The 17265-nt window shown below is 45.1% G+C and overlaps 1 protein-coding gene across 1 annotated transcript; it reads right to left on the bottom strand.

Annotated features, from left to right (window-relative positions):
• Window positions 1-15399: 15399 nt before the first annotated feature.
• Window positions 15400-16467, bottom strand: CCR1 (C-C motif chemokine receptor 1). Its single transcript, XM_057706134.1, has one exon. It carries the CDS (start codon window positions 16465-16467, stop codon window positions 15400-15402), a length of 1068 nt encoding a protein of 355 aa, XP_057562117.1.
• Between the last annotated feature and the right edge of the window lie 798 nt (window positions 16468-17265).

The raw sequence follows: 17265 nt of genomic DNA, 5'->3' as shown, positions 1-17265 counted from the left end.
TTCTCTCCCAGCCTGCGTCTGGAAGAAGGACGAAGACTTTTTAAGCCCCCAGGGTTCTTACACAATTCAAGGAGGGAGGGGCCTCAGAGAGGAAACAATGAATCTTTGTGAACTATTAATTGGAGAAATTAAAAAAAAAAATGTTTCTACCAGGTGGTGGGTAACCTCCAAAGTAGTGACCATCCGTTCCGTCCTTCCCTGTACACATCGAGGGGTGGGGTGTATTTCCTTCCCCTCGCATTTAGGCTGGCCTGGTACTGCTTTGACCTAATGTAGTGGAACTCCTGCCCTGGTCTCCAGGCCAGGCAACTCCTGCTTTCTTCCTCTTGGAACTTTCACTCTTGGTTGTTGGTTGCTGCCTCTCGCAATCCAGTGCCCTGAGGTGAGAAGCCCAGTGCAGCCACACAGAGAGGCTTCATGGAGAACTGAATTCGGGTAGACGGCCAACACCAACTTGCCCGCTCAGTACTGGAGACCAATTTGGACCTTCCAGCCATCCCAGCACTGCGGCCAATGCCACGTGAAGCAGAACCCCTCAGTCACCCACAGAATCGTGACAGAGAATAAACAGTTTTGTTATTTTTAAGCCATGAAGTCCTAGGGGTTTTTTTTTGTTTGTTTGGTTTTGGTTTTTTGTTTGTTTGTTTAATGTAGCAAATGATAGCACATACCGTAAACTGATTAGGTGAATGAGACAGGAAATATACAGAAGCCTAACTGATGAGGTCGTGTAATCTGGCTTAAGGCTCAGCTGACTCAGCCTGTGCTGGTTGATTTCCCTGCAAGGATTCAGGACACCCCAGCACTGTTCCCGTCTATGGCTTCCTGAACCTTGGGCTCAGAGACCCAGAGATGTCAGGGCTGGGCCCAAAAGCTTCCTGTTGTAAATGGCAACACTGAATCCCTGGAAGGGAAACTGACTGCTCAAGCCACAGAAGCTGGTGGTTAAAGCAAGACTGATGGTCAGGTCTTCCGAAATCTTCTCCTTTCTGTTCAGGAAGAAACGTTACTGTCACAGTTAGAAACGTGAGCCCTTATCAACGGCTTCATATGTGCCCCGTGCTTGCTCCATGGGGCTGTCTCTTTGAACCCCCGCTGAGGCTCTGCACCCTCTGTTGTCAAGACTATGGTCCATATCCACCTCCCAGATGAGGAAACAAGACTGAGAGGAGGTGAAGTGTTGCCCAAGGTCACACGGGTAAGAAACGTGGAGCTGGAATTAGGGGCTCCAGCGTCAACGGCACCCCCCACTGTCTTTCCCTTTGTCACAGGATGAGTTTAGAATTCTGGTTGTAGTTGCACCTTTGGATAAGTTAGGTTTATCCAAAGCCTGACATTCTTGGCTGCCGTGTTTACACATTATGTGACCTCTGCTCCTTTCACTTGTGAAAATGAAACACACCTCCCTCTGCCTTCCCTGCTCAGCATGCTGTGGCTGTGGTGAGATGAACTGAGAAAGGGGGCTTCTATGCAATCCCTGGGAGCAGCAGTCAATGTGCCCACTCATTAAAACGATGAGATAAATACTCTGCTGATGCTAAACCATAATTCACGTTGAACTGTATTGGTTTTAAAGCAAGGTTTTATGAAAGGGCTCCTTCTGCTTTTCTTTTCTTCTGCTTTTTTACATTGTAAACAGAGCACATTTCAAAAGGAGAACTTGTCTTTCCTGCCCTGCTGGAAGTCCTGGCTGGCGTGTGTGGATTGGCACGCTTGTGCCTGCCCAGTCCTCTGACTTTGGGTCAGAAGTCAACACTTACAGGGTCCCTGAGAAGAGGGAGGGGAAGATGGTCATGTCTTTGTGACTCACAGGCTCCCGCTCACCTTCTTCAGCCGCTCCCTGGGGTGCTCAGACAGCCTAGAAGAGGAGGGGTCCCCACAGAGCCACAGCCTCCGGGTTCGGAGGGCCTCAGGGAGCTACACAGCGACACTGCCAAGTGTCCCTATCCTGTGCCACATGTAGCTCAAACCCTCTCGCTTTAGAATTCTGACTGGCCCTCAATCCCCACTATCAGTAGGGCACCCACCACTTTTTCACCAAGAAAACAAAAGCCAATGGGATAAACCCTCTTAACTTCTTGCTAGAGAACCGCCCTTTACACACGCACTTTCATACCTCCTGGCCTCGCTCCCATGGGATGCACGGCCGAGGTGAACCCTGCCCATCCCTGACCCCTCTGCGGACATTACCCCATCAGCTTTGCCCCCCATCTTCTCTCTGTCCCTCTCTGTAACTCAAGCCTTTCCCATTTGACAAAGTCTTGACCCCTCCAGCTGCTGCCCCAACTCTCCCTCCCTCCACAGCTAAACTGAAAGCCATCTGCTTCTCAAGCACTCAAATCTGACTTCTGCGCTCTCCACTCCACTAAAGCTCATCACCCCGCTGTCACGTGCTAAACCCACCGAGGGTTCCAAAGGCTTCCCCCATCCTGGCTGCTCAGCTGCACCGGAGAACCTGACCACCACTTATTTGTTGAAAAGCTCTATTTTCTGACCTGGAAAACACCCCTCTCTTAGTTTCCTTCCTACCTCTCTGACTGTTCCTTTCGGTCTTTTCTTTGCTTGTCTCTAAAAGGTTGTCTTTGCCCTGGCTTCTGGCCCTTTTCTCGGGATCAGGGGTCCCGCTGGGGGCCAAGGAGAAACTGAACATGAGTGAGTCGGGCTGGGCAGGAGCAGAGAGTGGGAATGAAGCAGCCAAGGGGCACGTACCACGGAAAGGTGGCAGCAGCAACTCAGCACTAGAAGATGCCTAATAGGAACAGGGTTGGCCGATATTTGTTTTTAAAGGGCCAGAGAGCAAATATTGTAGGCTTTGTGGGCCACATATGACCTCTGTCACATATTCCTCTTTGTTTTAACAACCCTCTAAAAATGTAAAAAAAAAAAAAAAAAAGAAAGAAAAGAAAAAGAAAAAGCTTATGTCTAGGGTCATACAAACAGAAGCAAAGGGCCAGATCTGGTGTTCAGACTGTAGTTTGCTGATCCCTGCCCAAGAGTGAATACAAACGCAGAGTGACCAGATCTTCAGTTTTCCCAGAGAAGCCGGATTTTGCTGGATTTTGTTTGAAATCTTTTAGTTAGAAGATCTCTGGCAGCACCTGCCTCCAGGTACCCACTGAGCATCTTGTAGCCACATGTGGTACACCCAGAACCCAATTCATTAGCAGATTCCCTGTCCAAGTTGGGTTCACAATCTCAGGGGATGGCAACGCCCTTGACTAAACTGCCGGAAACAAGACACCTGGGGGTCCCTGCCCTCACACCCTGTCCACTTGACTCTGTCCTCAATACCACTTCCCTGTGTTGGGTCCCCATCATTTCATCCCTTGAGGACAACCTCCTCCTGATAAAGAGTCCTCGTCTTATCCCCTTTTAATCCTTTCTGCAGCCAGAATGATCTTTCTAAGATGCAAATCTGGGCATGTCACTCCCAAGTTTAAGACTCATTTGCTAATCGGGGAAGGTCCTAAACTCGACTTACAAGGCTTCTGGGGGGGTCTGGCCCCTGCTGGGCTCCCCTCTCCTCGCTCACCCCACCCCACTCTGCGCCTGTCTTTCTGGGCTACTTTCAGTTCCTGAAACGAGGAAAGCCCCCTCTCACTTCCAGGTCTTTGCATCGGCTGATCTGGCACATCCTCTACTCCACTCCACGAGCTGACACCTCTTCTTTGTACTTCATTTTAGAGTTATAAAGCCTTCCCAGATGTCCCCAACTCCTGCCAGCTGATGCCCTTTCTTTCTGTCACATAACAGCCTTATTGATATATAATTCACATGCCATATAATTCCCCCATATAAAAAAGGCAGATGCCTGGAGGGGCAGACGTGGGCAAGGGAGTACAAGACCTTCCGTTGGGATGTAGGAATAGAACTGCTCTTTATTTTTATATCATACTTTTATCTTCTTTTGGTGTTATTCTATACATAAGATACCAGCACAGTAGAACACATGTGATCATGGATAAATAAATATTCACATGTTGGAGGCACCTGCTCAGCACTGTAACTGACAGCAGCCTGCAACCAGAAGCGTAGAGACTTTTGCTTCCTATTCTATGCTGCTGCTTGGCTTTCGGAGGAGAAAACACCCCACCTGTGCGGGACACGGACAGCTCTGCCAAAGGGTCTGAGCTTGGTATCCAAGCGCCCCCTTCCTCCCTCGACTGCTTTGGGTTTGGCCCACATTACCTTGCATGCCTCTGCTTTCCCTCCTCCCTGAGTTGATCTCTCTGCAAAGGGCCTTGGAGTTGCTGAAGCTCCCCCACCCCTTCACTGCACAGGAATCGAAAACACACACAGCTGTCTTTCCAAGGAGCATCACATATCGAAACAGAGAAGATAACAAAATTAACATTGTGGAAATGGTTACGAGACACTTTCAAGAGTCTTGGTGTTCACTGTTTCCGGTCTTTATCCAAACATGCCAGTGCCGCCCTCCTAGGTCTCCTTCCTTTTAGTGCTTCTCAGCGAGCCCCACAGAAGCCTCCTCCTTTTGCCCATTGCACACCCACGTACACAAGTGTGAGCACATGCCAGGAGGCACAACTCCCTCTGCCCTGTGCCCACCACGCCTACGCGACAGTGCCCAGTGAACTCTGCGCTACTTCGATCTCTGCAGCATTGATCTTTGGCTTCCTCAAGGGAGAGGAAGTGAATACAGCTCAGCAATGCCTGCCAAATTTTTAGTTCTCTTACAGTGATTATTTTATAACAGTTTGCAAATTTATGTTCCATGCAGCATTTACCATCTGTCAATTTTGAGGACGAGAACACAGGTCAGGGACGCAATGCGAAGGTGAAGATTAAAATGGGTCTCGATAGACGGGGTCACCGAACTGAAGCCAACAAGACGAGCGTTGAGAGGATGGAAAGTGAATTCATGCTCTGATACCTCAAACATCAGTCATGCATAAGAACTAGATGGTAAGATCTGTGATGGAAGGCAGTTCAGGGAAAACAGTTATCTGGTGATCAGGCCATAAGTGACAAGGTCTTACCTTACAACTAGGTCAAGAAGACCCAATTGTGTGACATTTACTAGAAAATTCACTGCAAAGATCTGATCATCTCTGGGCTTAGAAAACAAATGGACTCTATTCCCCTTCCCCCACCCCTACAAACACTTGGGAAAAATCAAAGGACTACTATGGATAAATTACCCCTGGATTAAATTAAGAACAAGCTTGGGAAAATATCCAATGACTACTGTAGGTACAACCCAGCAGCTCCTTCACACTAAGTAGCTGGTCAACTCCTCTAGATGTGGGTGGTTAGAAATAAAGTCTCAGTTTTGATACTGATCTTTTTCCAGATGCTCCTCTGTTCTCAACATCTCTTGTCCAGTTCTTGGTCTCAGGCCGGTCAGAGATTGGCTGACCATGAACAAGGACAACCTCTCCTTGTGAATGCATGGAAAAGAGCATGTTCTCGGTGAGTGGAGAAACGCAAAAGGGGTGGATGACCTTCTGTTGGCTTATTGCAGAGCGTATTCCCACATTGGACATGACCTTCCAAGGAATCTTTCAACCTCCAAAAGGGTCAAATATGGAACTGAAAGTCATGACTGAATTTTCACCCTACTCTTGAAACATCTATCTCCATAGCTGTCAACAGATTATTAAAATAAATTTTCAAATATTAAAAATAATAGATGCCACGAGGACATCATGGGATCACGTGTCTGGGTGGGAAAGGAGCAGTAAAATGCCAACTCCTAATTGATTGTATGACCAGCTCTAGAAAGGATGGAAGATTTGACCTTGGTTGGTGTCTGTCGGTGTGAAATGGCATCTCATCGTAGTTTTAATTTGCAGTTTGCATTTCCTTAATGACTAAAGATGTTAAGCATCTTTTCTTACTTTATTGCCCATTCATAAATATTCTTTGGTGGAATATCTGTTCATATCTTTTGCCTATTTTTGGCTTGGGTTCATTGCTTTCTTACTATTGAATTGTATGAGTTCTTTGTAAATTCTGGATACAAGTCTTTTATCAGATATGTGTTTTGCAAACATTTTCTCCCAGTCTATTTCCTGTCTTTACATGTTCTTTTTTTTTTTTGGCCATGCCACACAGCATGCAGGATCCTAGTTCCCTGACCAGGGATTGAACTCATGCCCCCAGTGGTGGGAGTGCAGACTTCCAACCACTGGACCGCTAGGGAAGTCCTTGTTCTTAACATTGTCTTTTGACGTGCAAAAGTTCTGAATTTTGATGAGGTCCATTTTAACAACTATTTTTTCCCATTTATGAACTTCGCTTTTGGTATTACATCTAGGAAATCTTTGCCTACCTCAAAGTCTGAAGATTTTCTTCTGTGTTTTCTTCTAAAAGTTTAATTCTTTTATCTCGTACATCTAAGTCTATGATTCATTTGAGTTAATCTTTGTGTATGGTGTGAGGTGAGGTCTTACTCATCTTTTTTACATACACACACTGTCTTATTATGAAATATTTTTCTATAACGTTAATGTTGATAGCAACTTAATATTCCATTTCATGAACATACTATAAACAGCAGGATCCTGATAAATGTTTAACAACTATCTCTCAAAAGAAACAAAAACAGACAAACAAACAAAAACCCAACAGCCCTAATATGTAGCATCTGCCAATTCCCCCAGTGTAAATAATCCAACCATTTCCAATTTCAAGGTACCAACGTTACATAACATCGTAGAGTTGGGAAGAGATCTCACAGTCGGTCCTTATGAACTGCTACAAGCTGGCTGCAGCACATTACTGAATCTGTTTCACCAATACCCTGGGATCTGGGGTGGTTCTGTTTGCTTCTTGTTTTTCCCCCTTTTACCCTCAGTGTACAAAAGTGCCTCTTGAAGCAGGAAGCAGCAGTCTATTTTATTCCATGCTATAAATGGATGCTGGCCCTCCAGGGAGTGTGCTGTCTCTCACAACGAGCACAGCCACGGGCAGCACCGTCACAGCCTTCCTGTGGTCATGTGTGATAATGCCCAACGTATTTACTTTCAGGATTACTCCCCACCTTGCTTCCTGGGGAAGATAAAGAAAAACTGAGTTCTGACCAAACAGAAGTACAAAACCGCTCGAACTTCTGCAATTTTCAAAGACACATATTCAACATTTAAATTATGGGGGTGACTTCTCCTTTTCTCCTTCTCAGGAACCAAGCATCGAATTAAGCAAATGCTGCAGGGCGAAACAATCATCTTGACAGGTACTGGAGTGATGTCAAGTGAGAATGGCCACAATGTGTCAGCTTCCTGAAGGCATCTGGGGCTTAAAAGTAATGTGTGGAAGTTACTGGTATGTGACACTGTTTCAAAGAAAATGCACCAAACCTTCCTTTTGAGGAAAACTTTGTAAGAAGTGAAAATAAAACCAGGGGGCACTCTGGGGTAGATGTTTTTCATAGATAGTGGTTATTAAATCCCCTTTCGGAGCTCTGTGCAATCCATACAGCTCTACCCACATTATTACAAGGCGGGAAGGGGCAGAGGCCTGGGAGGCTGCGGAGGGTAATGAGAGGGTCAGGGGACACTGGGCACTGGGCGGTGTGGGGACAAGAGGGTTTTGAGCAATTACCACTACCCCACAAGGCCTTATCCCAAGTCTTTATAACTATCACTATTTAAGCTACCTTTTTCAATTAATATGAAAATCGAGGCTCAGGAAGATGGTAAAGTGCTTACCCGGGGTCCCCTGGCATTTAGATACCTGTGTTTTAAACCTGTGCTTAATGTCTGCACTGAGTCCCCTCCTGAATAGAAAACTCAAACTCAGTATTTTCTCATGGCTCCTGCTCTAGCCCATTTCCCGGCTGCTCCACCTTCCACTCCCAAACCAGCGCTCCCCCATCCACTGGAAGTCTTACCCCATGTTTTGCAGTTCCCAGAGGTTGTCATGCTTCTGGGTCTTTATTCATACTACACCTTCATCCAGGAATGCTGATCCTGGATATTCTTGGAAGAAGCACTGACTCCTTTTTTTCTCTCTGTCTTTTCCCCTACTCTCTCTCTTCCCTTCCTTCTCTTTTCCCTTCTTCATTTCTTTCTTGCACAAAGAATAGTTTTTCTTACGATGTGCTCATTTAAAATATTGGAGAGTGCTAAAAGAGTGTACAGAAGACAATAAGCCACCCGTATGGTGCTTTGCACAGCATCCTCGGAGCTATCCTGAAAGGACATTTCCCAGAGTCCCCTGCCTGTAGGGGTCCAGGTGAGCATCTGCAGGAGATCATCAGCATTTGATTTGCAGGAGTGAAGCAACAGCTACAATGCTGTGCTCTGAAGGTGAAAGCAGTGGTCAGTGTGCTGACTCACAGGCTCCCGTTGCGGGTGTAGCGCAGCGCCTGGACCCACAGCCAACTGCAAGTCCCACTGCGCCTGTGCCCTGGGCCACCCAAGCATCAACACGGTGAAAGTGCAGGTTCCCCTGCAAGTCGTTCTCTGCATACTTTGTCCTCATGGGGTCTAGTGGTCCTGCAGCTATCTAGAGGTTGCCTATAGAGACCTCCTACAGAGTGATGATTCAAAATTAGATGTGGCGGCAACAGACGGCACAGACTCACCTACCAGCTCCCACAACGGCATACACTCCAATCCCCAAACAAAGCCCTTATTCCAGAGGTTCCCAAGCTTTCTCAGTTCACGGTGCCTTTACTGCCTTCATACATTTTTTTTCTCAGTGCCCTGAGTCAAAAGAAGTACCAAACAATTCTACTTATTAAGTGGTTAGATCCAAACAACTGAAGTACATTTGAAAAGAAAATACATATAAATTGAAAAAAATATATTTGATTTTTTTTTGGCTGCGCTACACGGCTCATGGGATCTTAGTTCCCTGACTAAGAACTGAACCCAGGCTCTTGGCAGCGAGAGCATGGAGTCCTAACAGCCAGGGAATTCCCTGATTTTATTTTTAAATAGTCAGTACCAGTGGGATATGTACAGTTATTGGGTGTGGCCCAACTTCTCAAAACTTGGAATCCCACTGTTCACTGCCACCCTCATTTCCTGTTCCTCATTGCTTATCTCAAACCACTGGAAACCCAGCTCTGCAGAGATATGACAAGTTTGAAAGGCATGTTCTACAATCTAATATTGAAACTGTGAACTCTCTCAAACTCGTAGTTCTTGTGGTGTCCAAGAAATGTCAGGTTATCAATTTATAGCCCTTGAAAATTGGAAATATTCCATAGCACTCTTGTGAATTCACTGAGGCCCTGGCGTGTCTCAGTCCACAGTTTGGGAATCATGGCCTTATCTCATGTCATTTCTCTGATCAAACTCTAATGATACACAAAAAATCTCATAAAAATTTTGGGTAAATTATCTCTCTGAGATGTTAAGCAATTTGTCTTAGTCACACACACCTGATTAAAGACCTAAATAAGAAATGGAGTACTACTATGCTAAGAGGAGAAAATATAGGACAAACTGGAAAAACACTGGTACCTCAGGGTGGGAAAGGAACCTTTAAACTACACTCAAATGCAGAAACGAAAAGATAAAACTTGATGAATTTCATTACATCAAGGTGAAGGATTTCTACTCAACAAAGGAAAATATACATAAAGTAATATATGGCTGAAACAATGACAGAAGCCATTTGCAATGTCTAAAGCATTAAGAAATTACAATCCAGAATATACAAAGATTTTCTGCAAGTCAGCAAGAAATGACAGCAAACCTAATACAAAACGATCAAAGATAAGAACAAGTAATTTCAAGAAGAAATGCAAAAGCCAACCAAGTATGCAAACAGATGTCGTAATTCAACAGTATTCAGAGAAATATAAAATGAAACAACTCTAAGTGTCACTTTACTTGTTAGACTAGCAAAGATTAGAAAGCAGTATAACACCAAGCGGTTATACTTCATGCACAGTTAGTGGCGATACAGACCGAACTCACTTACATCCCCTTTTTCAGGCCAAGTCTATATGAGGCTATTGCAGCTTTATCTGTAAGAGCAGAGAGTTGGAGGCAATCTTGGTGTCCCTCTCTGGAAGAGCAGAGAAGTAAAACATGGAAGATACACTCTGTGGAGTACTGTGCAGCAGGGAAAAGCCATGGATTGGATGTTCTACATAGCAACATGGATGGGCTTGCAAACCAAGTGCTATGTCGCAAAGTAAGGAACAGACACCATTTGCCTAAATTGAAAATACTAACCAAAACAACAATACATATTTTGAACACATAAAAAGAAAATGAAATAGAATTACCATATAATTCAGCATTTGTGCTTCTGGGTGTATACCTTAAAGAACCGAAAGCAGGGTCTTGAAGAGATATTTGTACACTGATGTTCACGGCAGCATAATTCACATTAACTAAAACATGGAAGCAACACAAGCGTCCACCAATGAGTGAATGAATAATCAAAATGTTGTACATCCATACAATGGAACATTATGGAGGTTTTAAAAAGAAGGAACATCTGACAAATGCTACAACACGGATAAACCTTGGGGACATTATAAGTGAAAGGGCCAGTCACAAAAAGACAAATATTGTATGATTCCAAAAAAATGAGGACCTGGGAGGAGGAAGGAACGGGAACTTATTCTTTAAAGGGTAAGCAGTTTCAGTTTTACAAGATGAAAAGAGTTCTGGAGATGAATGGTGGTGATGGTTGCACAACACGATGAATGTATTTAATACCACTGAACTGTAACTTAAATATGGTTAATATGGTACATTTTAAATGTATTTTACCACAATAAAAATGGTGGGGGGGGGGGAGAAAAGAAAATGATACTCATTAAAAACTGCAGAATAGGACTTCTGCTTTTGGCCATTCAATTTTTCCCATTCACCTGTCAACAGACAGGTTGTTTCCACATCTTGGCTATTGTGAGTAATGCTGCAACGAACATGGGAGAACAGTTATCTCTTTGAGATAATGACTTCGTTTCCTTTGGATATACTGCATACCCAGAAGTGCGATTGCTGGGTCATATGGTAGCTCTATTTTTAATTTCTTGAGGAACCTCCATACTCTTCTCCATAGTGGCCGCACCAATTTACATTCCTACCAACAGTGCACGAGGTTTCCCTTTTCTCTACATCCTCACCAACACTTGTAATCTCTTGTCTTTTTGATAACAGACATCCTAAGAGATGTGAGGTGATATCTCATTGTGGTTCTGACTTGCATTTCCTGGATGCTTAGTGATGTTGAGCATTTTTCTTTTCATGTATCTGTTGGAGATTTGTATGTCTTCTTTGAAAAAATGTCTAGTTAGGTCCTTCACCCATTTTTAAATTGGTTTATTTGTTTTTTTGCTATTGAGTCGTATGAGTTCCTTGTATACTTTGGATATTGTGGTTTGCAAATATTTTCTCCCATTCCATAGGCCGCCTTGTCATTTTACTGATAGTTTTTTTTTTTTTTTCTGTGCAGAACTTGGAACCTCATATACCAAAAAGTAAGAAAGTGCTCAAAAAAGGTTGGGAAGGTGTAGCAAAAGGACACAGGATCCAACTTGAAGGGACTCCCACTAGATAAACCTGGGACTATTTGTACATCAAAATAAACACAACATTAGACTGTATTCCATTGGATAAAAAAGGAATCCAGGAGGTTATGGTGATATAAATAAAAAAATAAATAATACAAAAGTGGAAGAGAAAAGATTTACTTTAGAGTAGAATGCCAACTAATAATAGCCACTTATTAATTAACACGTACAAAATACCTGATAGTGGGGAAACCTGGTAGATACCTTCTAAAAACAAGTAAGAAAGTTCAACATCTTTAGTCATGAGGCAAGTTGACAGCATGTGCCTCCTGATGTTGAGGAGAACACAGCATTACTTCTGTGATTTTCCTCATGTTTTCAATAACCTGAATCTAATCATCAGGAAAACATCAGCAAACCCCAAACAAAGAACCACCTGCCAGGTAACTGTAGTGTTATAATAAAAAATGATGAAGTCACAAAAGGCCTGAAGAATTGTTCTTGAATGAAGGAAACTAGAAAAGCATGGCAACTTTTGGTGGTTGCCAAAAGTGGTTCCGGCTCGTGGGACTACCAAGAACATTATCCGCAAAGTGGGCAAAACTGGAAAGAGGGCTGTGAGTTACTCAGTGATGCTGTGTCTTGTGCTAGTTTCCTGTTCTGATTGTGTGAGAGTGCATCCTTGTCTAAATAAAACCATCCTGAAGTACTAACAGGTGATGAGGCATCCTATTTGCAACTTGCTCTCAAATGGTTCTAGAAGAAAAATAGTATATTTGTGTCTAATCGGTCTGTCTTCTGAGAGAGGGAGGAAGAAAATAAAGAAGTTAAGGCAAATGTGGTAAAAACCTGACAACAGAGGAGCTTGGATTGGGGGATATGGAAGTTCTTTGTGTGATGCATCCATCCTTACCAAAAGGATGAAATGAAGAAAAGAGTAAGAAAAACAATAACAAGGAGGTGGGGTGTGAGCCCATTCACATAGGAACAGGGAGGGGAGGTGACGGGAGGCAGGCAGTTGGGAAGGCCTGGCGGCGTCCTGAGTGACCAAGGAGGGGCCCTGGCAGGAGGAGTCAGATCTCTTATCTGATGGAGCTGGAGAAAGATGGTCCCACCTTCCTTCCTGTATTTCATTGAATCCTCAGAACAGCCCAATGGGTAAACTACATTTATCCTCATTTTAGAGATAAAAAAACGAGGTTCAGAGAATCATCTACTCAACCAGCAATTACTGAATGCTTGCTATGTGTCAAACTTTACTGAGGCGATACAAAAAAATGTTAAGTGTGATTGGACGTGTGTGTGTGTGTGTGCACGCCTGTGCATGCACACATTTAGAAAACAATACTGGTAGGTAACAGACTAAAATTACTAATATGCTAAGAGAGGCTGCATTTGGGTAGCAGAATTGCAGGTGCTTTCATTTTCTTCTTTGGGCTTTTTGCCATTTTCAGTTTTCTATAATGAACACAGACTGCCTTTGTAATGAGTTTAAACACAAGTATTATTTCAAAAACTGAATTGGAGCACGTTGTGAAATAATACTCAGCATGATATTGTTGTGGATCCAATATTGTTTTTGATGCAGGGTTATTTTACCAAAGTAGTGGACAAACGTTTCTGAATTCCATTAAGCTTCCTTCTCTTCACACCGCAGAGAGGGCTGGCAGGTTTACAAGTGGAGGGCTGACATCCACCTTGCTCCCGAGGCCTGCATTTGTCCACGTTTCCTGTGTGGAAGCATAAGCCCAGAGCAGAGTGATCTCTTCCTCCCCGGACAAAAGTTTCCTAAACCTTCATGACACAAGCTTTTCTTTTTTCTTTTTTAGTAACAATCCTTATCTTACTTACTTAATTATTTATTTTTTAAAGTGTGCAATTTTATATATATATATGTATATATATATTTTTTTTTTTGAGAAATACATATTTAGGTCTTCTTCCCATTTTTTTTAAAAGAACTTTTATTGAGATACAGTTAACATACAATAAACTGCATATATTTAGAGTGTACAATTTGGTGTTTTTTTCTTATTAGTAATATATATATGGCAATCCCAAACTCCCAATTCATTCCCCCCCAACCCTGAAACCAGCTTCTTTGCATAAAGAAGCAGGGAAACAGAGTATTCCCAGATTGAAGCGGAAGGCAACTTGGTAAGAGCCCAAAAACCTAGTGCTCAGGAGAGAGAGGCCACCTCAATGGTGTCACTGTGCTGTAAGGTGGGACACCCATTCACTCAGGGTGCTTCCTGACTGATGGGAGTCCTTCCTCCTCTTTGCTGCCCTGGCACCACGGGCTCTGGGGCAAGTCCACCCGCCCTGCCAGGGCTCGGATGGCATCCCTGCACCTGTCCACTGCACTGTGCTGACAGCTCTGTGAGAACAGACATCTGTCCTGCATCCACGTTTCCCAGATCTCAGAGAGAGCTCACTTTGAACAAAGCAGGTCCTCAGTCGCCGTTGCCAGACTGAACTGATTTGTGCAAGCAATCACGGGGAAATGGACGGAATAAATTAGAGTGCATTCCTGTGGTAGAATTAGGTGCAGGCACCAAAACCAATGCCGTGAAATGATTTATTGCCTGGGAAAGCGATCCTGCGTTACTGCTACTTAGAAACAACTACAGTGGAAGAGCAAGTACAGCTGAAGTCCATCCTGCTTGTGAACACAAATACGCAGGAGAAAAAACTAAAAGAAATAATAATCCAAGAATGTACACTGGTTGTCTTTGGGTAGTGGGGTTATGAATGCTTCTGATTTTTTTTCCCTTTGTGTTTTTAAGGTTTTCTAGAAAACAATTTTTGTTTCTGGGGAAATTATTTTAAGAGAAATATACATCTGAGGGACAAGGGAAGCAGACATGATGGACAGGAGGTCCTATCTTACTTCAGGTGAGGGCTGAAGCGTTAAGGACCTTTAGGGTGAACAAATTTGAGTTAAGGGCTTCGCAACTTCTTCCTACATTGATGGAGTCCCCACCCTTCCTGGCACACGTTGCCCTCCCAGCCTCAATCTCATCAGCGTGCACACCAGGTTGCTGTTCTGCTGATGGGTCCAAGGTGGCAGCCGGAACTCTGATCCACACAACTAGAAGGTCTGGATGGAGAACCAGAGGAAGAAACTCAATCCTATCTCCTTTCGGCTGTTAATAATTTCTGCGGTAAAACTGTCAGAATGTACTGTCGCATCCCTCAACTCACAGGGAAGGGAGATTCTGAAAAACATTCAGAAAGGAAGGGATGGTAAAAGGAAGCAATCACTCCCTCCTCTCCACGGCCATTTCAACAGGTATAGCATTTTATACATTCCGACTGTGCCTAGCCACAGCCTGAATTGTTCAATATTACTGAATATAAAAATTCCATCCAAGGGCTTTCTTAGTTCCACTGCCCAAAGCACTTCCCCAATCCTATTTCCCATTAGATGTCAAGTTCTTCCATCATGAGTTCTAGGTTCCTCAGGGTTTCCAAGAGCCGAAACCCTGCAGTGAGGGTGGGGTGGGGGGGATGGTGGGTGGAGACGGCTGCCAGTTCCTGATTGGCTCTCAGCTCAGAGTGGAGTCAGCTGTGGAAATCTCTATTTCCAAGCTCACTGGTGATGGGGGTACGGGTGGTAGATGCTCAGCGCCACCCTTACAGACGTTAATGTTCACAAATCTGAACTCCTCTTTGGGTCCAAGCTCACCTCTGTCATCCTTTGTCCCAGTCTTCTGGAATGTCGTTTCCTTTACTCATCTCCTTTCCACCAAAGAGAAGGTCATGGAGGAAACTCAAGCCCCAGAGGTGATTTAGTCTAGAGCACCCTGGAGATCCCTCAACCCCACGTGGCTACAATTCCATGCTGCGTCAGGCGTCAGAATCTGGCTGGGAGACCACGCTGCCTCCTCCCCAGCCAGCATGCCAGGCAGGTCACTCTTGCTGGGTCCTGGATCAGCTTCCAGGGGCCTGAATCAGAACCCAGCAGAGAGTTCATGCTCCCCTGTGGACGGGGACATGGAGCTGACCCTCTCCAGCCTCTCTGTGGAGAGGAAGGGGAGCCATTTAGCCAGGTGAACGACCACCAGCCGATGGAACAACTGCTGTAGATACTTGCGGAACCTCTCGCCGACAAAGACGTAGATCACGGGGTTGACACAGCAGTGCGTGTATGCGATCACCTCCGTCACTTGTATGGCCAGGTCGAGCTGTCTGCTCTGCTCACACTCATGGGTGAACAGGGAGTCTTGGAAAGCAGAAACAAACACAGTCAGGTTGTATGGGGTCCAAAAGAGAAAGAAGATGATCATGATGACCAGTATCAGACGAACAGCTCTGGATTTCTTCTCGTTTGGCCGTCTGAGCAGAATCTTTAAAATCCCCGAGTAGCAGACGACCATGACCAGCAGAGGCAACACCAGCCCCAGGATGTTCAGTTTCAGGGCCTGGAACTGCTTCCACTGTCTCAGGCTCTCAGGAGGAAAATGAAGACTGCAGGTGTGGTGAGTGAACTCCCGCTGGGTCTTGGAAAAGTACAAGCCCGGGACGGAAGCCAGGATGGCCAGGACCCAGATGACAATGCTGGTGACGATACCAAAGGTGACGGTCCGAGCCCGCAAGGCAAACACAGCGTGGACGATGGCCAGGTACCGGTCGATGGTCAGGAGGACGATGAAGAAGATCTCGCTGTACAAGCCCACGAAATAGAGCCCAGAGAGCAGCTTACACATGAAATCACCGAAAACCCAGTCATCCTTCAGCCTGTAGTCAATCCAGAAGGGCAATGTGAAGAGGAAGATCAGGTCAGAGATGGCCAGGTTGAGCAGGTAGATGCTGGTCATGCTTCTGAGTCTCTTGTATTGCACGAGGACCAGGACCACCAGGATGTTGCCGATCAGGCCAATGACAAATACCACTGAGTACAAGGGGGGCAGCAGCTGGGCCCCAAAGGCCCTCTCCTGTACCTTCTGGCACGGGGTTGTGTCCCCATAGTCGTACTCTGTGGTCATGTCATAGTCCTTTGGGGTGGTGGAATTTTCCATCCTGGCTTCTCCCACGCGTCGAGGGAAATGGTTACTGTGTTTACGTTGTTGTTAAAGGCAGTGGGCTCTGGACAACAAAAACAAGGCAGTGATTATATGTCTTTAACTACTTGACAACTGTTTACCGGCTGCCTACTGTGTACCATGCCCTGCTAAGCAAGGGAGACCCAGGTCCTCTCTGCCCTCATGCAACCTGTAGTCTAACACAAGAATAAACAAGGCGTGCACGTATCACTAATTGAATTGCTTTGGCAATGAGTGCTGTGAAGGAAAAGTCCAGTGGATGGAAAGTGCAGACAAAGGGAGGCCTCATCAGGCTGTTGGTGAACAAGGCTTCCCGAGTGCTTCCCATGGACGTTGCACAGGGCTTCGTGTTAAACAACCCTTGAGGGGGTACCACTATCGTTCCCATCTTAGAGGTGATGACACACAAATTGGGAGTGGTTAGGACACAAAGCTGGTGAGAACAAGAGCTGGAGCTCAAAGGCAGGTGTGTACCACTCTCAGGCCCATTCCCGAAACCACTCGGCTCTTCTGCTCCCACTCAGAGCGGTGAGTCTGCACTATGGGGTCCCAAGAAGGATGCTGGGAAGGAAAAAAATCCTGGCTGAGAGTCAAAAACTTGAAAACAGATGTTTATGGCTTTCGGGGCCAAAAAGATTCTCAGCCGGGGTGATACAATGCCCTGGAGGAACATGGAAACGTGTATTCTTTTCAGTCGTCACAAAGACCAGGGGACACTACTGTCATCTGGGAGGCAGGGCCAAGGATGTCCCGAAAGGTAAAAATTGCCCTTCG

The sequence above is a fragment of the Hippopotamus amphibius genome, chromosome 13 (genome assembly GCF_030028045.1).
Source record: "Hippopotamus amphibius kiboko isolate mHipAmp2 chromosome 13, mHipAmp2.hap2, whole genome shotgun sequence".
NCBI lineage: Eukaryota > Metazoa > Chordata > Mammalia > Artiodactyla > Hippopotamidae > Hippopotamus > Hippopotamus amphibius.
Note: the sequence above shows the minus strand (reverse complement) of the source record. Positions and strands in the feature narration are given on the sequence as shown.